The sequence below is a fragment of the Gorilla gorilla genome, chromosome 6 (assembly GCF_029281585.2).
Source record: "Gorilla gorilla gorilla isolate KB3781 chromosome 6, NHGRI_mGorGor1-v2.1_pri, whole genome shotgun sequence".
NCBI classification, from domain to species: Eukaryota; Metazoa; Chordata; class Mammalia; order Primates; family Hominidae; genus Gorilla; species Gorilla gorilla.
The window spans coordinates 82,911,488-82,938,080 of NC_073230.2; the positions used below are offsets into that span (position 1 = coordinate 82,911,488).

The following is a 26,593-nucleotide window of genomic DNA, read 5'->3' on the forward strand; positions in this document are numbered from 1 at the left end:
CCCATATCACATTTATTTACATACAATTTACACTTACTTACATACTATTTACATTTATTTACACATATTTGCATTCGTTTACATATATTGATTTCTATGGCTCTTCCCCAGTGTTCTGTTTCTGTTTCAGGAGCCCACCCAGGACACCAGGTGACATTTAGTCATCACGTAACGACGGCTCCTCTTGGCTGCCACAGTGTCTCAGCCTTTCCTTGTTATGACGATCTTCAGGTTTTAGGAGTGCTGGTCAGCTGTATCGCAGATGCTCCTGTCTTGGGATTTGTCTGATGTTTTTCTCATGATTAGATTAGGATTATGGGTTTTTAGGAGAAAGATCACAGGTAAAGTGCCATTTGCTTTACATTCTATCACGAGTATAGATTATTAACATGACAAATAACTACTGATGTTGACTTTGATCTCCTGGCTGGGGCAGTGATTGCCAGCTTTCTCCGCTGTAACGTTACCCTTCCTGTGCTGCACCCCTTGGAACAAAGTCACCCTGTACAGCCCATACTCATGTTATTCTCCCCACCATGACGGCAGAAGTACCTGCATACATTTTTTGGAGTTTAAAAACTTCTTTTAAACTAAAAAAAACCACTTTTTTTTTTCAGACAGAGTTTTGCTCTTGTCGCCCAGGCTGGAATGCACTGGCCTGATCTCGGCTCACTGCAACCCCCGCCTCCTGGGTTCAAGCAATTCTCCTGCTTCAGCCTCCCGAGTAGCTGGGATTACAGGCGTGCGCCACCACGCCCAGCTAATTTTTGTATTTTTAGTAGAGATGGGGTTTCACCATTTGGCCAGGCTGGTCTTGAACTCCTGACTTCAGGTGATCCACCCGCCTTGGCCTCCCAAAGTGCTGGGATTACAGATTTTTTTGTTTGTTTCTTCTTTTTTTTCCATTTTATTTTATTTTTTTGAGACAGAGTCTCACTCTGTTGCCCAGGCTGGAGCACAGTGGTGTGGTCTCAGCTCAGTGCAACCTCTGCCTCCGGGTTCAAGCGATTCTCCTGCCTCAGCCTCCTGAGTAGCTGGGATTACAGGTGCCTTCCACTATGCCCAGCTAATTTTTTGTACTTTTGGTAGAGACAGGGTTTCACCATGTTGGCCAGGCTGGTCTCGAACTTCTGACCTAGTGATCTGCCCACCTTGGCCTCCTAAAGCACTGGGATTACATGCATGAGCCATCACACCCGGCCTCCATTTTATTTTTGTTTTATTTACAAAGACCCCAATAACAACTATTTTAATTTTTTGTTGGTTTCTTTGTTTGTTTTTGTGATGGAGTCTCCCTCTGTTGCCCAGGCTGGAGTGCAGTGGCGTGATCTTGGCTCACTGCAACCTCCGCCTCCTGGATTCAAGCAATTCTCCCACCTCAGCCTCCCAAGTAGCTGGGACTACAGGCATATGCCACCACGCCCAGCTAATTTTTGTACTTTTAGTGGCGACGGGGTTTCACCACGTTGGCCAGGTTGGTCTCGAACTCCTGACCTCAAGTGACCCACCCACCTGGGCCTCCCACAGTGCTGGGATTACAGTTGTGTGGCACCATGTCCGGCCTAAAATCTTTAAAAAAAATGTTTTTTTTTTTTGTAGAGAGAGGGTCTTGCTATGTTGCCCAGGGTGGTCTGGAACTCCTGACCTTAAGTGATCCTCTCACCTGGACCTCCCAAAGTGCTGGGATTACAGGCGTGAGCCACCTTGTCTGGTCCCCCACCAGTGATTTCTGATTCCTCAGTGTGACTGCAAGGCCAGTGAGCCCCAGGCCCTGAAGACACCACACAAACTGAAGCCTGGAGGTTTTTATGGCAGCCAAAGCTTGGCAATGGCAATGGCTGATGGGACAAGTGAGGGCCTTCCCTTCCTGATGTCCTGGGACCGCATATATCCAGGTCAGGGCGGGAGCTACAGGAAGGACTGGCTGTGAGTTCTCTGCCAGCCTGCTGAGATGGCAAAGAATGGGAATGAAATTGACTGAAAGAAAATAAACATGGATGCTTGTTGCACGGATGTGGGTGAGGAGAGCCAGCCTGTATGGGGACATGGGGATGGAGACTGATGCTGGGTGGAGTGACACCAACTGGGTGGCAGCTGGCAGGCCCCCGGGCATCCACACTCCCCCTGCTCAGTTGGAGAGAAGCAAGAAAGCATAAAGGGAGGGAGGGAGGAAGAAAAAGAGGTGGGAGATGAGTGCTGTGGGTGAGCGCTGAGGCACACTTCAAAAGCTCAAGCCACGGTGCTTACGCCCTGATATAAAAAGAGCATTGAGTTGAGCGTGGTGGCTCACGCCTGTAATCCCAGCACTTTGGGAGGCTAAGGCGGGTGGATCACTTGAGGTCAGGATTTTGAGACCAGCCTGGCCAACATGGCGAAACCCTGTCTCTACTAAAAATACAAAAATTAGCCGGGCGTGGTGATGGGCGTCTGTAGTCCCAGCTACTCTGGAGGCTGAGGCAGGAGGATCGCTTGAACCTGGGAGGTGGAGCTTGCAGTGAGTGGAGATCGCGCCATTGCACTCCAGGCTGGGTGACAGAGTAAGACTCTGCCTCAAAAAAAAAAAAAAAAAAAAACTGAAAAATTACAAAGCTCAAACCTAATCACCAGTGTGGCTGCTCCTGGCCCCACCCTGCCTCCTGCTCCCCAGGGGAGGGGACAGGTCAGAGAGGGGTGTGCCCTTCTGGGGGCCTGAGATGATCCAGACATGGGAGCTGGCAGGGAATGAGGGCTCCGGCAGGGCTGGGTCAGTAGGTACACCTGGCAATAGGGCAAAGATCTGGCAGCTGGACTTCTTGGGCTCTGAGAAGGCAAGAGATTAGTATCTGTGTGTGACAGGAGAGGGCGTGGCTGGTGTCCACCCATCCATGCTGGGAGACGTGGGAGAGATGGGGCGGGGACACAGGGCAGGAGAGAGGCCAGGCCTGGGGCCTCTGTGCCGGGAGAGATAATACGATCTCTGAGTCACCCCGAAATGGGGTGAGATGGTGCTGATGATCCCGGATTCCTTGGTTTTGTCCCTGGCTCTGTCACTGCTGACTCATGGGCTGCCGACCTAGGAGTCTCCTGGTCAGCGTGCAGGTTTCTCTCAGCCTCTTGGTGTGTCATAGAAGCAGACAGCTTCTCTGTAAACCGTCATCCTCAGGGGTGTGCCCGGCTTCTGGGTTCTGTGTTCTGGCATCCTCCGATATTCCAAGAGGAAACAGGATGGGACGATCCCAGCTCCTTGCTCTGCCTACTGGTGACAAGACCTGTCCTGGCCTGGGACCAGGGGGGCTTCTCTGGGAGTCCTGGTTGGTCCTGAGACAGGGACACCCTCCCAGTGAAGCACTACCTCCTCTGTCCTCCATCACCCAGCCCACAGCAAGGACACCCTCCTGACTCTCCCTCCAATTAACTCAAGCTCCTGGGTTGCGCCCTTGAGGCCCACACCGATGCTCCCAACTTACCTTCCAGCCCTATTCCCTCACCTGTCTGGCTTCCGACTCCTCAAGTTCAGTTTTCCACAGATACTTCCTCCCCACACACACCCCCGTTTTTGTCCCTGCTACTCTCCTTTTGGGAGAGCTCTCTCCTCTTCATAGGTCTCTAAGCATTTACTCACCCTTCAGGTCTCCTCTCCACCTGCCACCTCCTCCAGGAAGCCTGCCTGGTGTGCCCCAGGTAGAGTTGATTTTTCGCTCTCCAGTGCTCACACAGAGCTTGTTTTCCCTGCGTGGGAGCTGTTTATTTAAATTCAGGCTGGCCTGATTACACCCTGATGAGCTCCATGCCAGCCCTGGGCCTGGCCCAGTGCGCTCAGCATGTCCTTCTGGAAAGAATGAAGGAATAAAAAAAGACGAAGAGTAATAAATAGGAGAGTAGGGATAGAAGATGAGCCCCAGAATCAGACATTAGGCAGGGTGTGGATACCAGTCTTGCCATTATTCTGGTGGCCCTGGAATGTCACATCAGTTCCCAGAGCCTTAGTTTTCTCATCTCTAAGATGGGAATGGGCTAGGCATGGTCACACCTGCAATCCCAGCACTTTGGAAGGCTGAGGCAGGAGGATCACTTGAGGCCAGGAGTTCGAGACCAGCCTGGGCATCATCGGGAGAACCTGTCTCTACAAAAAACCAAAAAGTTAGCTGGGTGTGGTGGTGCACACCTGTAGTCCCAGCTACACCAGAGGCTGAAGGTGGAGGTTTTCTTGAGCCCAGGAGTTTGAGGCTTCAGTGAGCTACGACTGTGCCACTGCACTCCAGCCTGGGTGACAGAGCGAGACTTCATGTCTTAAAAACAAAAACAAGAGAACGACAATGATGCCCCTGCACTGTTTTGCAGTGAGATAAAATGATTTCCTATTATTCAATGTTATTCGAAGGCACTTAGGTTAGTGCCTGGCCCCGAAGCAGGTGCTCAAAAAATGGTTTACTGGCTGGCTTGCTCCCTGAGAGGCCAGAGCAGAGGTGCCTGGCAGGAGGAGGCTGCTCTGGATGGGGAGAGGGAGGGGTGGGGCTGGAGAGGATTGACTCCTCCATCAGATTAGAGGGTCTTCAGGAATTCCATGGCCCTTAGGTCCTCTTCCTCCCTCGCCTCTGGGAAATTGGAGTAAAATCCAGTAGAGACAGGACTGCCCTGAAGTGAGGAGGCGGGAGCCGGAGGGAGTGGGGGAGGTGGGTGGGAAGGAGGGTTTATGGACCTCCCTGTGAAGTGGGGGAATGGCCTGTGAAGGGCTGGACAGCTGGGTAGGATGGTGGGAATGCTGAAGGTCACGGTAAATACGGGGCTTGCTAATTGTTTATTTATTAGAGATGAGGTCTTGCTCTGTCACCCAGGTTGGAGTGCAGTGGCATGATCATGGCTCGCCGTAGCCTCCAACTCCTGGGTTTAAGTGATCTTCCTGCCTCAGCCTCCCGAATAGCTGGGATTACAGGTGTATGCGACCATGCCTGGCTAATTAAAAAAAAAATTTTGTTTTTGAGAAAGGGTCTCACTATGTTGCCCAGGTAGGTCTTGAATTCCTGGCCTCAAGTAATCCTCCTGCCTCAGCCTCCCAAAGTGCTGGGGATTACAGGCATGAGCCACCATGCCTGGCCAGGCGTTTTGAAACTGACAGACATAAACTGAAATCGATGCACCGATTTGGGGGAAAGTAATTTAACAACGGTCCTCTAAGTCCTGTCCCCTGTGTAAGCCTCTGCCCCTTCACACAGTCATCTCCTCTGAGTCTCTCTAACTAAGCTCTCTCACCGAGTCCCCTCCCTTTGCTCAGCCCCTCTCCCCATCCCTGCCACCAGAAGTGCCAGACCCTGGGACTCCAGCCAGGAGGCATCAGTATGGTCTTTCTTCTCTTCCTTAGAAGAAACCCCAGAGGTGGCCACCGCCCCCACCCACGGCCCATGTGGTGCCCAACCTGGGGGCAGCACCCGCTCAGCCAGTCTGGCCAGACTGGTCAGCCAGGCCTGCCATCACCCAGCACCAGGCCGAGGGGGTGGATGGTCCGCTGGTGTGGGCGGTCAGGCTGAGGGCCAGGGACTCTCCTGTTCAGCCTGGTGCCAGGACTCCAATCTGAGCTCAAGGACTTCAGAAAGAAATAGGATCTTGTTGCCTAAAGAAAGAAAAAAAAATCCATCCTTTACTATTTTTTATTTTTTGAGATGGAGTCTCACTCTGCCTCCCAGGCTGGAGTGCAGTGGCGTTATCTCGGCTCACTGCAAGCTCCGCCTCCCAGGTTCACGCTGTTCTCCTGCCTCAGCCTCCCAAGTAGCTGGGACTACAGGTGCCCACCACCATGCCCGACTAATTTTTTGTATTTTGAGTAGAGACAGGGTTTCACCATGTTAGCCAGGATGGTCTCGATCTCCTGACCTCGTGATCCGCCCACCTCCGCCTCCCAAAGTGCTGGGATTACAGGCGTGAGCCACCGCGCCCGGCCTACTGTTTTTTATTTTTTAAGAGACAGGATCTTGGTCTGTCACTCAGGCTGGAGTGCAGTGGTGTGATCGCAGCTCACTGCAGCCTCTGCCTCCTGGGTTCAAGCGATTCTCCCACCTCAGTCTCCCGAGCAGCTCCTGACCACAGGCACACGCCACCACGCCCGGCTAATTTTTAGTATAGACGGGGTTTCACCATGTTGGCCAGGCTGGTCTAGAACTCTTGGCTCAGGTGATCCTTCCACCTCAGCTTCCCAAAGTGCTGGGATTACAGGTGTGAGCCACTGTGTCCGCCCTAGGAATCAATTCAATATACACTGGCTTCCCTGGCTTTAGTCTTCCTGTTCCCAGAAGACATGGAGTACGGGCTCTGGGAGCTAGACTGCTCAGCTCACAGAGATCTTTTTGGCTGCAGGACAGTGGTCCATCACTGGCCCTGGGGCTCAGATGCCAGCGGGAGCTTGGGGTTAGAAGGGAGACTTCGTTTTTGCCCCTTTGCTAGGGACTCCCAGGGAGCTCAACTCAGGGCAAGCTGCATGTGTGTGTTACAACTGGGGACTTGGGGCCAGGCGCAGTAGCTCACGCCTGCAATTCCAGCATTTTGGGAGGCTGAGGAGGGCAGATCACTTGAGGCTGGAAGTTCGGGACCAGCCTGGCCAACATGCTGAAACCCTGTCTCTACTAAAACTACAAAAATTAGCTGGGTGTAGTGGCAAGCACCTGTAGTTCCAGCTACTTGGGAGGCTGAGGCAGGAGAGTCGCTTGAACCTGGGAGGTGCAGGTTGCAGTGAACCGAGATTGCACCACTGCACTATAGTCTGGGTGACAGCGACATTCCATCTCAAAAAAAGAGAACAAAACAAAACAACTGGGGACTTGGCCAAGCCCCTGGAACTCTGGGGACAGGGGTCTGAAAAGTCCTAGCTCCCACCTGTTATGATCAGGTTCCGAACTGAGCAGCAGCTGCTTTGCGTCCGGAACTTTGCTTCCTCCTCTTGTTATTAAACTTTTTGGCTCACGAAGCATTTTTGCTTCCTTCTCTCATTTCACATGTATCTCAGATTGGGGAGTGGGCCCCAGTGTTCTCATTGTACAAAGGAGGAAGTTGGGGCTCAGAGATGGAATTGGCTTCTCCAAGGTCACAGGGCTGGTAGGATGGCTTATGGATACACAGCTTCGCAGCTTTTGTCCTGAGCTTGTTGGCTCATGAAGCATTTTCACATCCCCATCTCATTTCACGTCTGTTTTTGTTTTTGATCCTGGAGGGGGTGCAACATCCTCATTTTAACAAAGGAGGAAGCTGTGGCTCAGAGATGGTTCCTGGGCTGGAAAGATGGTTTACGGGGTGGGCAGAGGTGGGTGAGCTGATCTGGTGGTTTTTATCCTTGATAGAAACCAGCACATGTGGCCAGGCGCAGTGGCTCACGCCTGCAATCCCAGCACTTTGGGAGGCCGAAGCGGGCAGATCATCTGAGGCTGGAAGTTTGAGACCAGCCTGGCCAACATGCTGAAACCCTGTCTCTACTAAAACTACAAAAATTAGCTGGGCGTAGTGGTGTGCGCCTGTACTCCCAGCTACTCGGGAGGTTAAGCCATGAGAACTGCTTGAACCCAGGAAGTGGAGACTGCAGTGAGCAGAGATCGTGTCATCTCAAAACAAAAAACAAACAACAAAAACAACAAAAAACAACAACAAACAAACAAAAAAAAACAGCACATGTGATCCAATTCTGTCAGCACAAAATCACACAGTGCATGTTATAAAGAAGAAAAAGAAAATAAATGAGTGCCAACCCTGTACTCTCTGACCCCAAAACCAAGGTGATGAATGGCAGATGTCTTATAAGGTGTTCCTGTAAAAGATCTTCGGGCTTTGGGAAGAGGGCCAGATGCAGGCCTAGAGGTAAATTTCCTTGTTTTCCTCTGCCTTTGGGCTGTGGGAGCTGGAGCGGAGAGGAGAGAAGCACCTTGCCTTTGCTGGTGTTTTTCCCGCAGCAGGTGGGTGGGACTGAGCCAACGGTCTCTTGGCATCAACAAAGCATCAACAAATCTCTCTCCAGCTCCACTTGTGCTGAGCTACTGGCTGATCCCCAAGGACATCCTTCTGGCCTCTCCTTCACACCTGGGTCCCCTAGCCCTGCGTGAGCTCTGTGCTTCTTCCCCTGCCCTGTGTCTGCTCTATGCCTGGAGCCTCTGTACCTGCCCTCTCCTCAACCCCCAACCCCTCCCTGCTCTCTGCTCCCGATACGCGTGGCTATGCCTGGCAGGGAAGGACAGCTTCTTAGTCACTTCTGTAGGGCCACAGGTGGACTGTTGTAGGGCTTGCATGCTCCCCTCCCCCATGCCTGCTTCTCCAAGTGGCACTTGGCTGTGTCCCAGGAAAGCAAGGGCAGGAAGTGGCGGGGCGGGGGCCGGGGGGGGGCAGGAGGCGGGCGGGGGGCGGGGGGCGGTGGGGGGCAGGTTCTGGCCATCTGGCCAAGTCACGTGTCTACTCAGAAAGCTTGTTAAAGGCTACCTGGCTGGGACCACAGGTAAGAGGCACCTGGGGAAGGAGGCACCCATGCTGGAGTGCCCACCCGTCCTGGGCAAGCCCCTGGCCTTCTCTGGGCTTCAGTGTACTCCTTTGAGCCAAGGCAATAAAAGTCCCTGCCCTGCTGACTGGCAGGAGGCTGTGATGAGGTCATCTCCAGGAAAGCACTTATCGCCAATCATGATGTTACTTATCTCTGGTGTTATTCAGCCCATAGGCTCTGTGTGTAGAGGGAGCCTTGTAAAGAAAGCCCCAGGGAGGCGTGGTCTGGGCAGAAACCATCTCTGTTTGCTTTGGTGTGTGTGCCTATGATGGGGGTCAAGGTATAGGAGTGTGGTTTGAAACTGGAGAATGCTTCGTTCTTTCCATCATCAAACGTGTCTTTTTTTTTCTTTTTTTTTAGACGGAGTCTCGCTCTATCACCCAGGCTGGAGTGCAATGGCGCGATCTCGGCTCACTGCAACCTCCATCTCCCAGGTTAAAGCGATTCTCCTGCCTCAGTCTCCTGAGTAGCTGTGATTACAGGCATGCGCCATCACACCCAGCTAATTTTTGGGTTTCACCATGTTGGCCTAACTCCTGACCTCGTGATCCGCCCATCTTGGCCTCTGAAAGTACTGGGATTACAGGTGTGAGCCACTGCACCCGGCCCAAACGTTTCTTTTTCTTTTCTTTTGAGACAGAGTCTTGCTCTGTTGCCCATGGCTGGAGTGCAATGGTGCGATTATAGTTCACTGCAGCCTCAAACTCCTGGCCTTAAGCGATCCTCCCATCCTGGCCTCCCAAAGTGATGGGATTATAGGCATGAGCCGCAGCAACCACTCCTCACATTTCTTGAGCATCTGTGATGTATCAAGCCAAATGCTGGGCACTGAGGTTGCAGAAGGCATTGTTCCTGTCTTCTAAGAGCCCCAGGCTAGCAGGGAAGACAGATGTGTATAGAGTTAACCACAATACCAGGCCTCAACTTCCCGACTGTAACACAGGTGGATCATGCTAGATTGTCCCAGCCTGCCCTGTGCTTCATTAGCCGGTCAACAGATCCATCTCAAATACCTCCCATGGGTACTCACTGATTGCTTCAACCCAAACCATGGCACCCTTGAAGACTCTCCCTCAGGAAGCTCAAGGACTATGCATCCTTCTGGGTCAGAACTGGGCACACAGCCACCAGTGCTGGACAATGGCGGCGGCTCAGGGACACACTGGAGCCCTGGCCCCTGCAGAGCTCCCAGCATGGTTGGGAAGAGAGATGCAAAATGACCACACGGCGGGTGAGAAGGAGCTCCCTCGGTGCGGCGGGGATGAGCCCTAGACACTCTCAATCACCCCCACGATGACCCCTTCCCAGAGGTCCCCTCAGTCATCTGCCCTGAACCAAGCTCTTCCTGATCCTAGACCCTCCACCCTCCCTCTATCTTCCAGGGCTCGGTGACATTCCAGGCAGAAATTTCTGACCCTTTTACTTTGGTCCCTCCCTCCCCAGCCCAGTCTCTGGTCAAACTGGATTCCTGGCTGTTCCCAGAACGAGCTGCCTTTCCCCACCTTGCCACCTCTGCCCTTGTTCTCTCTGCCTGAATGTCCTCCTTCACTAGCCTCGCTGCCTTGCACATCTCTCCTGAGGGCTGTCATCCCAGAACGAGCTGCATTTGTCCAGCCTGGCCCACCGTCTACCAGAATGTCCTCCTTCAGCCTGTCCCATTGCCTTGCAAAACTTTTCTGGGGGACCTGTTCACGATGCCTTCTGTAGCATACTCCAAGAATCCGGCGCCCCCTGGAGTTGTGCCACACAGCACCCCTTTGCAGTCAAGCTCCCTCAGCACCACCACCTCCACCCCGGAAGAGTTCCCCTTCCCTTTGAAATCTCACGGGACTTTGCACCCACTCTGGCTTTATTGGAAGGCTTTGTATGTCTCCACAGGGTAAACACCCATTTACTGGGGTGATGATGTCTCCAGGATCTAGTTCATGTTTGTCGTTGGTGACTGGCCCCACCCAGTTCTGGGCAAGCAGGCTGGATCCCGGCAGGAACAGAGCCCACCAGCCTAAACTTCCATGGAGGTGGAGAGGGGACAGGCTTCTGTCTCTTTTTGGCTGAAGGTGCATCATGTCCAAGGCCCCTCTTCTAGCCAAGCAGAGAAGCTGGGTGATAAAGATGGGTGAGAGTGGGTGATGTACCCAGGAGTCCTGGCCTCCCGGCTCCTCACTCCCCTACACGTAACTTTATCCGGCCAGTGCTGCAAAGACTGCTGGTGAGGCCAGATGCATGAGTGATCATAATCACAACAGCAGTGAAACTGCCAGTGATGAAACTGATAAGGACAAGAAATGACAATAATCAAGGTGGGGTTTCTTGTGGACGTTTCCAAGACTTCATTCTCAAATTCTCTCCCTGAGGGTCCCCACCCTGTCCTCCCACCTAAGCCTGGAATGAGGGGGCACTGGCCTGTGGGGACCCTGGTCTTCAGGGTCCCAAACCTGGCTGGGTCTGGTTGCCCCCTGGCCTTAACCTGTGAACATCCAGCTGTCCCTGGGCTGTGATTCAGTGTCTGTCTCCCGGGTGACCTCAGCATGGGCTTTGAGGAAGGGGAGAGAGTAGTTTCTTCTGAGACTGGATAGTGACTCAGGGACCCAGGGCTGGGGCCTCAAAAGTGCCTTTGTTGGCCTGGGCTCAGGAATCCAGAGAAACTGGTCAGGAGGAGGCCCCAGTGACGAAAACCCCTCCCTCTGCCCCCGCCCCTCTGCCAGAGCCATATAACTGCTCAACCTGTCCCCGAGAGAGAGTGCCCTGGCAGCTGTCGGCCGGAAGGAACTGGTCTGCTCACACTTGCTGGCTTGCGCATCAGGACTGGCTTTATCTCCTGACTCACGGTGCAAAGGTGCTCTCTGCGAACGTTAAGTCCGTCCCCAGCGCTTGGAATCCTACGGCCCCCACAGCCGGATCCCCTCCACCTTCCAGGTCCTCAACTCCCACGGACGCTGAACAATGGCCTCCATGGGGCTACAGGTAATGGGCATCGCGCTGGCCGTCCTGGGCTGGCTGGCCGTCATGCTGTGCTGTGCGCTGCCCATGTGGCGCGTGACGGCCTTCATCGGCAGCAACATTGTCACCTCGCAGACCATCTGGGAGGGCCTATGGATGAACTGCGTGGTGCAGAGCACCGGCCAGATGCAGTGCAAGGTGTACGACTCGCTGCTGGCACTGCCGCAGGACCTGCAGGCGGCCCGCGCCCTCGTCATCATCAGCATCATTGTGGCCGCTCTGGGCGTGCTGCTCTCCGTGGTGGGGGGCAAGTGTACCAACTGCCTGGAGGATGAAAGCGCCAAGGCCAAGACCATGATCGTGGCGGGCGTGGTGTTCCTGTTGGCTGGTCTTATGGTGATAGTGCCCGTGTCCTGGACGGCCCACAACATCATCCAAGACTTCTACAATCCGCTGGTGGCCTCCGGGCAGAAGCGGGAGATGGGTGCCTCGCTCTACGTCGGCTGGGCCGCCTCTGGCCTGCTGCTCCTTGGCGGGGGGCTGCTTTGCTGCAACTGTCCACCCCGCACAGACAAGCCTTACTCCGCCAAGTATTCTGCTGCCCGCTCTGCTGCTGCCAGCAACTACGTGTAAGGTGCCACGGCTCCACTCTGTTCCTCTCTGCTTTGTTCTTCCCTGGACTGAGCTCAGTGCAGGCTGTGACCCCAGGAGGGCCCTGCCACGGGCCACTGGCTGCTGGGGACTGGGGACTGGGGAGAGACTGAGCCAGGCAGGAAGGCAGCAGCCTTCAGCCTCTCTGGCCCACTCGGACACCTTCCCAAGGCCACCTCCTGCTAGCAAGAACAGAGTCCACCCTCCTCTGGATATTGGGGAGGGACGGAAGTGACAGGGTGTGGTGGTGGAGTGGGGAGCTGGCTTCTGCTGGCCAGGATGGCTTAACCCTGACTTTGGGATCTGCCTGCATCGGTGTTGGCCACTGTCCCCATTTACATTTTCCCCACTCTGTCTGCCTGCATCTCCTCTGTTCCGGGTAGGCCTTGATATCACCTCTGGGACTGTGTCTTGCTCACCGAAACCCGCGCCCAGGAGTATGGCTGAGGCCTTGCCCACCCACCTGCCTGGGAAGTGCAGAGTGGATGGACGGGTTTAGAGGGGAGGGGCGAAGGCGATGTAAACAGGTTTGGGCAGTGGTGGGGGAGGGGGCCAGAGAGGCGGCTCAGGTTGCCCAGCTCTGTGGCCTCAGGACTCTCTGCCTCACCCGCTTCAGCCCAGGGCCCCTGGAGACTGATCCCCTCTGAGTCCTCTGCCCATTCCAAGGACACTAATGAGCCTGGGAGGGTGGCAGGGAGGAGGGGACAGCTTCACCCTTGGAAGCCCTGGGGTTTTTCCTCTTCCTTCTTTGTGGTTTCTGTTTTGTAATTTAAGAAGAGCTATTCATCACTGTAATTATTATTATTTTCTACAATAAATGGGACCTGTGCACAGGAGGAAATTTTATTGTCTCTGATTTCAACTGTGGAGTTGGGTGGGGAAGGGCTGGAGGCCTGGGTGCGGGGGTGGGGTGGGGGGGGTCAGTCAGGGGCAGGAACACTGTATTTTGGCCGGGACATAAACACTTAAAAAAAAAAAAAAAAACGAGATCCAGGGAATTGTGAAAAATTGGAGCTGGGCCGGGTGCGGTAGTGAGCACCTGCAATCCCAGCACTTTAAAAGGTCGAGGTGGGAGGATCGCTTGAGGCAGGAGTTTGAGACCAGCCTGGGGAACATAGTGGCACCATCTCTACAAAAAGTTAAAAAAATTAGCTGGGCGTGGTGGCTCATGCCTGTAATCCCTGTACTTGGGGAGGTCGAGGTAGGCGAATTGCTTGAGCCCAGGAGTTTGAGGCTGCAGTGAGCTTTGATCGCACCACTGCACTCCAGCCTGGGTGACGGGGCGAGACCTTATCTCTTAACGAAAAAAAAAAAATCGAAACGGGCCTCCAAGGTATCACCTTAAAAAAGAAATTAGATGGGCCCCCAAGGTATCACCTTGTCCACTGTATATGGGTTGGAGGGTAAACCCATATACAGGAAACAGTGTATGCCCGGGACCCCGGTGAAGGGTTGGGGACCCCAGGAGGGGTGTCCCCACGTGGGCTCCCAGCTCCGAGGTATGGGCCACCTGCCACCCCCACCCCGCTGTTGTTCCAGCTTTGTCTGGGCAGCCAGGCTGGTCTGTTCCTCTTTGCTGAGTCACCCTACAGGTCCCCCTTCCCAGCCTTTGCACAGCCGGTCCCTGCTTCCAGCCTGGAATGTCCCTTTTCCCTTCTCCACCCTTCTGGATCCTGCTCGTCCTGAAAGCCCAGCTCCCAGCCTCCTCCCCCATGAAGTCTTCCCATTCTCTTGGATGGAGAAATTATTATCAGCCCTGTTCACATCCCTGAGGTGCTGAGGGTCACCAAATGCCTTTCACCTGGAGGGCAGCCTTCAAGCCACACCCAGAGCTCGGCATTCTGATCCCTTGATTGATGAGGAAACCAAGTGTGGCCTAGGCCCAGACCTACAGCTTGGGATTTTGGACTCCGAATTTGGGTGGGGGAGCTGTCCAGGACAGGACTTGGGCCTCAGCAACCACTTGGGCTTGGCCTTGGCCTTGGCCTTGAGTCTCTGCCCTGCCAATGTTGGGCAAAGCATGTTCCAAGCTTGCTCAGGCTTCATTTTCTTGTCAGTAAGTTAGAGGCGAGCGGACCCAGCACTCCGGAAGGAGTGATCCAGGGAGGCCCCAGGAAGGGGTCTTCTCCATCATTTCTTGCTTTTTTTCTTTCTTTCTTTTCTTTCTTTTTTTCTTTTTGAGACAGTCTTGCTCTGTTGCCCAGGCTGGAGTGCAGTGGTGTGCTCTAGGCTCACTGCAACCTCTGCCTCCCCGGTTCAAGTGATTGTCCTGTCTCAGCCTCCCAAATAGCTGGCATGCACCCATGGCACCTGGCTGATTTTTCCAATTTTTTTTTTTTTTGAGACAGAGTCTCGCTCTGTCACCCAGTGGCACCATCTCAGCTCACTGCAACCTCTGCCTCCTGGGTTCATGCAATTCTCCTGCCTCAGCCTCGCAACTAACTGGGATTACAGGCGTGTGCTACCATGCCCAGCTAATTTTTGTATTTTTAGTAGAGACAGGGTTTCGCCATGTTGGCCAGGCTGGTCTCAAACTCCAGACCTCAAGTGATCCTCCCGCCTCGGCCTTCCAAAGTGTTAATTTTTACAATTTTTCTTTAAGATAGGGGTCTCACTATGTTGCCCAGGCTGGTTTTGAACTCGTGGTCTCAAGAGATCCTCCTGCCTTGGCCTTCCAAAGTGTTGGGATTACAGGTGTGAGCCACCACACCCTGCCACATCTCGATTCTGGAACCCACAGGAACAGATGCCACTGTTTTCTGGGAGCTCATTTAATAGGCAGGGCATTTCTGAGGGGCAGGATTGGTTCGGAGGTCCCATTTTACAGGGGAGGCAGAGGAGGCCCAACAGATGGGCCCAGCTAAGGCCACATGGAGTCAGGGGCCAGCTGGGGGCTGGGGGCTGGATCTCACTCCCTCAACCTGGGTCGCCTTCCGCTTTCGGTACAGGTAGACAATGCCGGAGATGAAGCCATCCTTGGCAGAGATGCCGGATACCACCTCCAGCTCGGAGGTAGCCAGCTCCCAGCGGTCCACAGGCCAGGCCACCAGGCCTTCCCACATCCCAGCCTGCTCCAGCCTGTCCAGGGTGGCCTCCAGAGCCTCCTTGTATTGAAGGTTGGACGAGTTGGTCCTGGTGGTCAGACACACCAGCCCACCTGGGGGAGAGGGGTAGGTGAGGTGGGGGAGGGGCAGGAGCCACAGTCCTGGGCCATCTCTGCTGGGGATGGTTGTCCCTTCAAGGCAAGAAATTCTTCCAGCTTCCTTCCCAGGGCAGTCTTTCTGTGTCTTTTACATCGGGAATTCCTTTTTCTTTCTTTCTTTTTTTTTGAGACCCAGTCTTGCTCTGTCACCCAGGCTGGAGTGCAATGGCATGTTCTTGGCTCACTTCAGCCTCCGCCTCCTGGGTTCAAGTGATTCTCCTGTCTCAGCCTCCCTTGCAGCTGGGATTACAGGCACGTGCCACCACGCCCGGCTATTTTGTATTTTTTGTAGAGACGGGGTTTTGCCATGTTGGCCAGGCTGGTCTCGAACTTTTGACCTCAGGTGATCTGCCCGCTGGGGATTATAGGCGTGAGCCACTGTGCCTGCCCACCCCACCTTTTTTTTCTTTCTTGAGATAGGATCTCACCCTATTTCCTAGGCTGGAGTGCAGCAGCGCAATCATAGCTGACTGTAGCCTCCAACTCATGAGCTCAAGCAATCCTCCCACCTCAGCCTCCTGAGTAGCTGGGACCACAGGTGCTCACCACCACACCTGGCTAATTAAACATTTTTTTTTTGTAGAGATGGGGTCTTGCTATGTTGTCCAGGCTGCTCTTGAACTTCTGGGCTCAAGGGATCCTCCTGCCTCGGTTTCCCAAAGTGCTGGGATTATGGGGGTGAGCTACTGTGCCTGGTGGGGAATTCTTGACGTAATTCTCCTGGATTGAGGAGACACCCTCCTCACCACTCACCACTCACCACTCACCCACGCCTCTGCTGGAGGATGTGACTGTGTCTGAATGGACAGGAAGAAAGTTCCCACGTGGGCTTTGGATCTTGGGCTATCCCTTCACCTCTCTGGGCCTCAGTTTCCCAGCTGGCACAGAGAGGATGATTATCTAACATCACAGGAAGGCTGGTATGTGTGTTTGAAGTGCCCTACAGTAAGTGCTGGCTGAATGGCCTTGTCACCTCAGTTCCAGGCACCTATAGTGTGCCCATGGTGGCCTCAGGTACACTGAGAAGGAGAGATGGGGAAGCCCCAGTGATTGGTCTGGGAAGGTTTCCTGGAGGAGGGGGTAAGGAGAAGCAGGGTGTTGCTGATAGAAGGGAGCGCAGTGAGAGGAGAGGCTCCGGAGCAGGGGAGACTGTCACCCATGGGCAGCCTGATGGGGCTGAAGGGCTTAGCAAGCACTGGTTGGGCTAGGAAGTCCGATCCTGGCTGCTTCACCCAGTAGAAACTTCCTGTCTTCTTGGGCCCAACTTCGACCTTTCCAGCTGACCCTATCCGTGTCCCTGCATTTGTCAGCCTTCAGGGCTCCCCGGATGCCTGCCCAGACCTGCCCAGGCTTAGCCACAGCCTCTGCTGGGCCTGGCAAAGGGTGCAGAGACGGGAGGGAGAGGAAGCATTTTTACCTCTATGATTTCCTGTCCTGCAGCCAGCCAGCGCCTCCTGGTTCTCATGCTCAGCCCCTCTCCTTTCTGACTTAGGGTGCGCCCCACGTGGATTCCTCACCTGGTCTCGGAAATGCCTCTCTTCTCTACATTCTTGGAACAGGACCAGGCACAGTGGCTCATGCCTGTAATCCCAGCACTGTGAGAGGCCAAGGCGGGCGGATCACTTGAGGTCAGGAGTTCAAGACCAGCCTGGCCAACATGATGAAACCCCGTCTCTATTAAAAATACAAAAATTAGCTGGGTGTGGTGGTGGGCTCCTGTAATCCCAGCTACTTGGGAGCCTGAGGCAGGAGAATCTCTTGAACCTGGGAGGTGAAGGTTGCAGTGAGCTGAGATTGTGCCACTGTATTCCAGCCTTGGTGACAGAGCAAGACTCTGTCTCAAATTAAATAAATAAATAAATAAATTCTGGGAGCAGTGAGCACTCACGGCTCTCGTGGGGCCACCTCTGACCAGGCCCTGTGCTCTCTGGCCCCTTCCTGGGCCCCAGTGGGTTGGAGATCAAGGCCCAGAGGGCAGGGTCTGAGCCCTCTGCCCAGAGCAGAGCAAAGCGCTGAGCAAGAACACAGCAGGAGACGGGAAACACACCTGCCTGGGCAGCGCAATGTGCGAAGTTTACAAACGGTGCTCACAGCTCTCATCTCCCCTGAGCAGCCCCATTTCCCAGATGAGAAGACTGAGACCAGGAAAGAGAAAGAGACGCCCCAAAGGCAGTCTATGAATGAGTGAGGAAGCAGGGAGAGGAAGGAACAGAACTGAGCCCTCACTGTGGGCCAGGACCAAAGCAAAAACCTTAGAGACAGGATTTCACCTGATTCTCACTGCAGTCCTACGGGGACTGGATTGTAGCATTTATACCACCTGGCTCCCAGGCTGGGAAATGGAGGCTGCAGAGGAGGGTGGAGTTGCTCCTGGTTGTCCATGGATAAGAGCCGAGCTGGCCACCTCTCTGCCCCGCCTGTTTGCCTGGGTCTGCTGTTGGTGGCTGGGATGTTAGGCTAGGCTGTGTGTGACGCTGGGCAGGATGCTGCCCCTCGCTTAGCCTGAGGGGCTCTGGGGCCTGTGTCTGCACTATGCACAGGGGAAGGTATATGGTGATGGGGGTCGGGGGTGGTTGGCTGGGCTGCTCCTCACCTGGCTTGGTGACACGTAGCTCAGGTATCGCATTGCAGGGCACCTGGCCATCACTGAGGGCACCGACTATCAGCACCGCGTCGAAGGTCCCTGTGTGTGTGGGGGGGTGGGTGGGGACATGGTGTGATGCTTGGAAGGTACTTTGTCTATGGTGTGGCCTCAGACCACCCTAGGGGTGGGACGAGGCTACTACCCGCATCTGCAGGACCCAGGTCCCCTAGAGGATAAGGTAAGTATGGTCCAGTTCTGGGCTGCAGTCAGATTGTGGGGTGCAGGGTTGAGTGAGGGACTGGGAGCTTAGTGTGGGAGGGGGATGGAGGATCAGCAAGGGAAAGAGATTCATGAGGGTGGGCCTCGGGGTGTGGAGGTGGGAGAGAAAGTACCTTCCGGGCTGGGCAGAGGCTCCTGGCCCAGGGTGCAGAGGCTGAGGTGCTGATAGAGGCCGGGGGCCCGGGCCTGTTCCAGCATCCCTGGATGCTCCCATCCAGGATGGGCTCCCATCCACCCCATGCAGCTGGAGGAAGCCTGGAGCCCGCAGCTGGGGTAGGGGTGGGAGACTCAGTCATGGTTCACACCTGCCACTTCCCGGCTGGGTCCCTGCACCTTGGCAGGGCAGTGGACTCTGCACTGAATGTGGCCCATGCGTTTGCTTTTTTAAAATTTTTGAGACAAGGTCTCTCTCTGTCGCCCAAACTGGAGTGCAGTGGCGTGATCATAGTTCACTGCAGCCTTGAACTTCCGGGCTCAAGTGATCCTCCCACCTCAGCCTCCTATGTAGCTGGGACTACAGGCGTGCACCACCCTGCCTGGCTAATTTTTAAATTTGTTTGTAGAGACAGGGGTCTTGCTATGTTGCCCAGGCTGACCTCAAACTCCTGGCCCCAAGCTGTCCTCCTGCCTCGGCCTCCCAAAGTGTGAGCCACAGTATGCCTGGTCCTGTCTCATGCATTTGAAACAGTGAGTCTGAGGTGCGGGGCAGGGTTCTGGGGCCAGGGGCAGTAGGAGATTTGAGGAAGTGCGGGGCTAAGGAGTAGGCAGGGGATCCGGAAGAGCCTCACCTCGGCAGCCACTAGGCCTGTGCCACAGGCCACGTCCAGGATCAGGGCACTGTGGGGCGGGCCTGGAAGGGCTTGTGTGAGGCAGTCCACTGCGAGGCGGGGCGCACGCTACTGCAGGGTGGCCACATCCTGGGGAAAGAGTGCCGGGCCTACAACACCGGTGCCCCAGTGTTTGGGGGATCTCCCTTATGGGGTGGTCTCAGAGTCTGCCAGGCTAAGCTGTGTGTGTTGGGGATCAAGCCTGGCTGGGGCTAGCGTGAGGGGATGCCCAGGCATGAGGTGCTTCCCATTGCTAAAGGGCCAGGACTGGAGAGTTAGCCCGCAGCCCACTGTACAGTAGATTCAGCCCTCCAGGGACCTTCTCTCCTGGCCAAGCTGCTTTCTCTGCTGAGTCCACATGACTTTTTTTTTTTTTTTTTTTTGAGACAGAGTCTCCCTCTGTCACTCGGGCTGGAGTGCAGTGAAGAGATCTTGGCTCACTGCAACCTCTGCGTCCCGGATTCAGGCAATTCTCCTTCATCAGCCTCCCGAGTAGCTGGGATTACCAGGTGCCTGCCACCACGTGGGCCTGGCTAATTTTTGTATTTTTAGTAGAGTCAGGGTTTCACCATGCTGGCCAGGCTGGTCTCGAACTCCTGACCTCAGGTGATCCGCCCGCCTCGGCCTCCCAAAGGGTTTATTTAGGATTACGGCATGTGAGCCACCGCGCCTAGCCCCACAGTGACTTCTCAATAGCACCTCCTCCAGGCAGCCCCCCTCAGGAGGTCATGGCCCCTGATGGGGCTGCCAATCCAGAGCTGTGGGGCGGGTTCTGGAAGGGGCAGGACTGTAGGGTTCTTAGCCAGGCCTCACTTCGTTCTCACAGCCGCCCCCGGGTGCAAGGCTGATTCCCCACTTTACAGGTAGAAAAATGGAGGCTGGTCTAGTGGAGGCAAGGCCCCAGATGAGTTTACCTGGTCGTAGTCCCGAGCCCAGCGGTCATAGAAATGGAGCTTTTGGGCCAGGTCGGGGATGCCATGCGCGGCCCTGACCCGCGCCCGCACCTCGGGCAGGCTCCCACCCTCCTCCTGGGCCATGCTTTTGTGGGGACACCGTTGCCCTGGCTCGAGGTCCACCTCAATCGCCCATCCCCTCCTTTCCCCCTTCCCTCCTCCCCCTGCAGAGGAGGCTGCCAGGCCTCCTGCCAGCGCGACCCCTATCCCGGCCCCTATCCCACATGGGGACACTGAGCGCAGAGAGGGCGGGATTGGATAATTACACTCTGGGGCTGCAGGGCTGGGGGAAGGGCAAGGTGGGAGAAGGGGGTGCCCCGCGGCTGGAGGAAGGACCTGTCTTCCTCTTTCCCGCCCTCCCACTGGGAGAGGGTCGGAGGTGGGCGACATCCGGAGCGAAACGGTCTCGAAGGAGGCCGGAGTCAGAGCTCACCGCCAATCCAGCGCGCCTGGGGCGTGTGGGCAACGGGACTCGGGGCGGGGCCTGTGTCGCCACCCTGGCCACGCCGTCACCGCCTGCCCGCAATGATTGGCTTTCCGCTGAAAGAAAATAGCCAATCAAAGGAAGGCGCTGGCAGTCCGCCTCCCCCCCCCCCCCACCGCCAGCCAATGAGCTCAAGGCTTGTGGCCCTACTCCAGCCTTGGTGGAGCAGGGACTGCGGAGATGTTTTCCTGCTGTGCGGGTTTAGGGGTTTCTCGGTGGTCTGGCCCCGGCCTCCCCCTCCACCGTCAGGTAGCAGCACCTCCACCATCCCCCTCCAACTGCCCTCCTACCTCCTGAAGTCCTTTATGCTTCCTAAAAGCATGAGGTTTGTAGGCACTGGGGAGTCTCTGAATTCTTATGGGCAGGAGAGGGACCTAGGATTAGCTTTCATTTTTACTTTGTATTTGCATTTACTTATTTTGTTTTATTTTTGTTTTGTTTTATGAGACAGGGTCTCACTCTGTCGCCCAGGCTGGAGTGCAGTGGCTTGACCATAGCTCACTGCAGCCTTGAACTCAAGCTCAAGCCAGCCTCCTGCCTCAGCCTTCTGAGTAGCTGAGTAGCTGGGACTACAGGTGCATGCCACCTTGCCCGGCTTTTTAAAATTGTATCTATTTATTTTTATTTTCGTAGTTTTTGTAGAGACAAAAAATGTTGTCCAGGCTGGTCTTAAACTCCTAGTCTCAAGCGATTCTCCCACCTCTGCCTCCTGGCAAATTTTATTTTAATAATTTTATTTTAAAAAACCATACTGGCAAATTTTATTTTAATAAGTTAAATAGCCACATGTGGCTAGTGGCTACTGTATTGGACAGCAGAGAGAGTCTTGCGGCTGGAAGTGTGACCTGAAGATATGCAGCGTCAGCCTCCGTAACATCTTGGTTTCCTCTAGGAGATGCCCTAGGGAAGCTTGTGAGAAATGCAAAAATTAGGCCGGGGTGTGGTGGCTCACACCTGTAATCCCAGCACTTTGGGAGGCTGAGGTGGGCGGGTCACTTGAGGACAGGAGTTTGAGACCAGCCTGGCTAACATGACAAAACCCCATCTCTACTAAAAATACAAAAATTAGCCGGGCGTGGTGGCGGGCATCTGTAATTCCAGCTACTCAGGAGGCTGAGGTGGGAGAATAGCTTGAACTTGGGAGGCACAGATTGCAGTGAGCAGAGACTGCGCCACTGCACTCCAGCCTGGGTGACAGAGCAAGATTCCATCTCAAAAAAAAAAAAAAAAAGTAAAAATTCTCAGTTGACCTGGGACCTTCTGAATGAGAATTAGATTGCTGGGACTGGGGCCCAGAGTTTCTAAACTCTGCAGGTGATTTCTAGGCAGCTGAAGGTTCAGAAGCTCTGGTCTAGAGGGCCTGTGTTGGAATCAAGGGTTTGGGCAGGCAGAATTTGGCAGGCTGTTGCAGCTGTCCAGGCAGGAGGTGATGGTTGCATGACCTTGGGTAGAGATCATGACTGAGGAGGGGAGTGGGTGATCTTCAGAGATGTTTAGGGGGTAGAAGTGTCGAAGTGTCAGAGATGTTTGAACCAGAGCAACTCCATCTTGAATAGCGGCTGAGTAAAATAAGACTGAGACCTACTGGACTGCATTCCCAGATGGTGAAGGCATTCTTTTTTTATGAGACGGGGTCTCGCTCTGTCACCCAGACTGGAGTGCAGTGGCTCAATCTCAGCTCATGCAACTTCCACTTCCTGCCTCAGCCTGCTGAGTAGCTGAGATTACAGGGGAAAGGCTTATCAGAAACTCAAAGAATGCGACCATTTGTCTTTCACCTTCCTGTGACCTGGAGCCCCCTCCCTGCTTCGAGTTGTCGCCACCTTTCTAGACAAAACCAATGTACTTCTTACATATATTGATTGATGTCTCATGTCTCCCTAAAATGTATAAAACCAAGCTGTGCCCCGACCACCTTGGGCACATGACGTCAGGACCTCCTGAGGCTGTGTCACAGGCGTGCGTCCTCAATCTTGGCAAAATAAACTCTCCAAATTAACTGAGACCTGTCTTAGATTTTCTGGTTTTACAGGGTGATGAGTAGAAGGAACCCTGTAGCGTTGGAGGAGAGTGGGAGATATTAGAGTAAACTCATGGGTTTTAACATAAATAAATGGAAAGATATGTAAATAGACATACATGTATGTGTGTGTATTTGTGAGTTTCCTAGCTTTGTCTGCCAAAATGACCTAAACACAATTAACGCTTCAGTAGTAATCACCACAACGAGCATCCAGATCTGGTTCTAAAAATGCATTCTTGCCAGGTGCAGTGGCTCATGCGTGTAATTCTAGCACTTTGGGAGGCCGAGGCGGGTGGATCACTTGAGGTCAGGAGTTCAAGACCAGCCTGGCCAACATGGTAAAACCCCGTCTCTACTAAAAATACAAAAATTACCTGGGAGTGGTAGCACACACACCTGTAATCCAGCTACTCGGGAGGCTGAGGCAGGAGAATCACTTGAACCTGGGAGGCGGAGGTTGCGGTGAGCAGAGATTGCACCACTGCACTCCAACCTGGGCAACACAGCGAGACCCCATCTCTTTAAAAAAAAAAAAGCGTTATCAACTAAAAGGAACCAGAGCTCCTTAGAGAAACAGCTGATGAAATGACTGAAACGCTTGGGGCAGGAAAAGTATGAGATGTGCCTGAAACATCTTGAAATACCTCAAAGCACAAGCCTCCTCCGGTTTTTCTCCTCCTTGGCCCAGGAGCCTGTTCTAGCCTTGGGGCTGGAAGGCCTTTCTCTGACTCATCAAGTTTTATTTTTTTTGCCTCTAATCCTTTACTCCCGTCAAGTCTTAAGTTTTTGGAGCCTCAAAGCCTTTTCTGTGTCTTTTGCTGAAAATGACCCTCTCACTCCTGTAGGCGGATGATTACCTAGGTGCCGAGGCAAGAGACTGAAGGCACAAACTGTTTCAGTATAATAAAGAAAATAGAATAAGAATAGTCACAATACAAATTAGATGTAGAGATGATCATGGACAATTATCAATCATTATTATAAACATTATTAATCATTAGCTTTTAATTACTAATATAACCTAGGAATAACCGGCAGGTATAGGGTCAGGTGCTAAAGAGACATTGTGAGAAGTGACCTAGAAGGCAAGAGGTAGCCTTCTGTCACGCCCACATAAGGGCTACTTGAGGGCTCCTTGGTCAAGCGGTAACGCCAGTGTCTGGGAAGGCACCCGTTACTTAGCAGACCACGAAAGGGAGTCTCCTTTCCTTGGAGGAGTCAGGGAACACTCTGCTCCAGCAGCTTCTTGTGGAAGGCTGGATATTACCCAGGCCTGCCCGCAGTCATCCGGAGGCCTAAACCCCTCCCTGTGGGGCTGTGCTTCAATAGTCACGCTCCCTGTTCACTTTTATGTTCCTCCTCTACTCCTGGTTCCTCTTTGAAGTTTGTAGTAGACAGCGATAGAAGAAATAGTGAAAGTCTTAAAGTATTTGATCTTTCTTATGAGTGCATAGAAGAAAACGCTGACGTATGCTGCCTTCTCTCTCTCTGTTTTGGCTACCTAAAAGGGAAGGGCCCCCTGTCCTATGATCACGTGACTTGCTTCACCTTGTCAATCACTTAGAAGATTCACCCTCCTTACCCTGCCCCCTTGTCTCCTATGCAATAAATATCAGCACTTCTAGCCGGTTCGGGGCCACTACCGGTCTCTGCATCTTGATGGTAGTGGTCCCCCGGGCCCAGCTGTTTTCTCTTTATCTCTTTGTCTTGTGTCTTTATTTATTACAATCTCTCATCTCCGCACACGGGGAGAACACCCGCTAAGCCCCATAGGGCTGGACCCTACATACTACGGGCCGTGGATATCAAGCTTCCCCTCCCACCAAGTCTAGTTGCTGCCAAAGTGACAGAGGGAGCTTGGGGGCTTGGGGAAGAGAAAACAGTTTGGGGTGGGAGATGTATTAAAATGATCCATTGGCTGGGTGCAGTGGCTCACACCCGTAATCCCAGCACTTTGGGAGGCTGAGGCTGGAGGATCGCTTGAGCCCAGGAGTTTGAGACCTGCCTGGGCAACACAGGAAGACCCTGTCTCTACAAAAAACTTCAAAAATTACCTGGGTGTGGTGGTACGTGCCTGTGGTCCCAACTGCTCAGGAGACTGAGGTGGATCGCTTGAACCCAGGAGGTTGAGGCTGCAGTGAGCTAGGACTGTGCCACTGCACTCTAGCCTGAGCAACAGAGCAGACACTGTCTCAAAACAAAAAAAAAAAACAAAAAAAAAAAACAAAACAAAAAAACACGACAAAAACCCACCCCAAGTGGTTTAAATATTAGGGGTTTGGTATTTTTCTTACAGCAAGAAGGCCAGTGGTCAGCAGCACAGGGGCCAGGCCAGGGGCCCACTGATCTCACAAGGATGCTGGTGCCAACCTCTCACTTGCCACATTGTGTGTTTGCACTGTTGGCTCCTTCTGGTCACAAATGGTGGCAGCAACTTGAACATTCCTTGCATCCTTACATTCAAAGCCCAAGGCAGGCCAGGTGTGGTGGCTCATGCCTGTAATCCCAGCACTTTGGGAGGCCGAAGTGGGTGGATCGCTTGAAGTCAGGAGTTCGAGACCAGCCTGGCCAACATGGCGAAAACCTGTCTCTATTAAAAATACAAAAATTAGCTGGGCATGGTGGCGGGCACCTGTAGTCCCAGCTACTCTGGAGACTGAGGCAGGAGAATCGCTTGAACCTGGGAGGCGGAAGTTGCAGTGAGCCAGGATTGCGCCTTGCACTCCAGCCTAGCAACAGAGCGAGTCCATCTCAAAGAAAAAAATACAAAGAAACAAAACAAAGCCCAAAGTAGGCTAGGAATGGCAGGAGCTTTTCCTTGTTTCTCCTTCCCTCCCTCCCTCCCTCCCTCCCTTCCTCCCTCCCTCTCTCCCTTTTGTCCTTTATATTTTTAATTTTAATTTTATTTTTTTGAGAGGGGTCTTGCTCTGTTTCCAGGCTGGAGTGCAGTGGTACAATCCTAGCTCACTGCAACCTCTACGTCCTGGGCTCAAGCAATCCTTCTGCCTCAGCCTCCTGGGTAGCTGGGACTACAGGTGCTTGCCACCAAGCCTGGTTAATTAAAAAAAAAATTGTAGAGATGGGGTCTTGCTATGTTGCCTAGGCTGGTCTCCAATTCCTGGGCTCAAGCCATCCTCCCTCCTTGGCATTCAAAATGCTGGGATTACATGTGTGAGGAACCTACCCGGCCTTTCTCTTTCTTTCTATGGGAGGAGGGTATTTCCAGAAGCCACAGAAGCTGGGAAAGTGTGATCTAGCACTTTGAGGCTCAGGTGTCAGGTGTGAGCTTTCCATCCAGGAAGGAGGGAGGGGAGAATGGCTTGTGGTACTGTTCCCAGACCAAACTGAGGGTCGGGCTGCTACTTCTTGTGGCCCAATAACGAGATGCACACAAACTGGGGAGGAAGAGAGTTTTTATTTCTGTAACTGGTTACAGGGAGAAGGCGTGGAAATTATCACCCGACTAACTCAAAGTTACAAAGTTTTCCAGAGCTTATACACCTTTTAAGCTATATGCCTATGTGTAAGTGTGCATTCATCTGAAGACATAAGTGATTAACTTCTTTTAATCCATAACTAAGGTCTGAGTCCCGAAGCTCTTCCTCTGGAACCTCAGTAAATTTACTTATCTAAATGGGTCCAGGTGCTGGGGTGATTCCTGTTATCTCCTGCTAAATCATGGAGGTTTGAGGAGTTCCTTCAGACCGCCAATAAATTTGTTTGTGGAGGCCTGGGGAGTTTCTTCAGACCCAAAATAAAACTTGCTTAATTCTAAATGGTCCTGTTAAGAATTCCTTCACTATTTTGTCGTGATTTAAGGCCCAGAAAAGGCCTGGGCAAAACTCTTGGTGGGCTTTTGTTACATCCCAGCCTTTGTATAAGGGCACTGGCTTTTAATATTTAAATTAACCACTCAGTCAGTACTGAAACAGTTCTTGGGGAGACCTGGCCTGCCACAGTGCGGGCTCCTGTGCTGCTCCTGGGGTGTGAGGGCGTGTGTTCCTTCATGTGCACCTGTGTGATGAGCGGGGAATGTTACAGGTGTCCATTTTGATGTGTGCAGGACCCAGGCCATGGAGAGCTTGGTCCCCAGGCTATGGACTCCCTCCCTTCCTTCCTTCCTTCTTTCGTTCCTTCCTTCCTTTCTCCCTTCCTCCCTTCCTCC

At 53.5% G+C, this 26,593-nt stretch overlaps 2 protein-coding genes across 2 annotated transcripts; one reads left to right on the top strand and one right to left on the bottom strand.

Moving 5' to 3' along the window:
- The first annotated feature begins 11,058 nt into the window (after window positions 1-11,058).
- On the top strand, window positions 11,059-12,917 carry CLDN4 (claudin 4). Its single transcript, XM_004045568.5, has one exon. The coding sequence runs from the start codon at window positions 11,429-11,431 to the stop codon at window positions 12,056-12,058; it is 630 nt and encodes a 209-aa protein (XP_004045616.1). The 5' UTR covers window positions 11,059-11,428; the 3' UTR covers window positions 12,059-12,917.
- A 1,931-nt stretch (window positions 12,918-14,848) lies between these two features.
- On the bottom strand, window positions 14,849-20,005 carry METTL27 (methyltransferase like 27). The gene is given in 7 exon segments (XM_004065406.5): window positions 14,849-15,111; window positions 15,113-15,233; window positions 17,872-17,961; window positions 18,255-18,345; window positions 18,347-18,409; window positions 18,930-19,058; window positions 19,883-20,005. Coding segments are annotated over 7 exon segments (744 nt in total). The 3' UTR covers window positions 14,849-14,984.
- Window positions 20,006-26,593: the final 6,588 nt, after the last annotated feature.

Excerpts from the sequence above, each read along its gene's own strand:
- CLDN4 (XM_004045568.5), top strand. The coding sequence starts at position 11,429 with ATGGCCTCCATGGGGCTACAGGTAATGGGCATCGCGCTGGCCGTCCTG.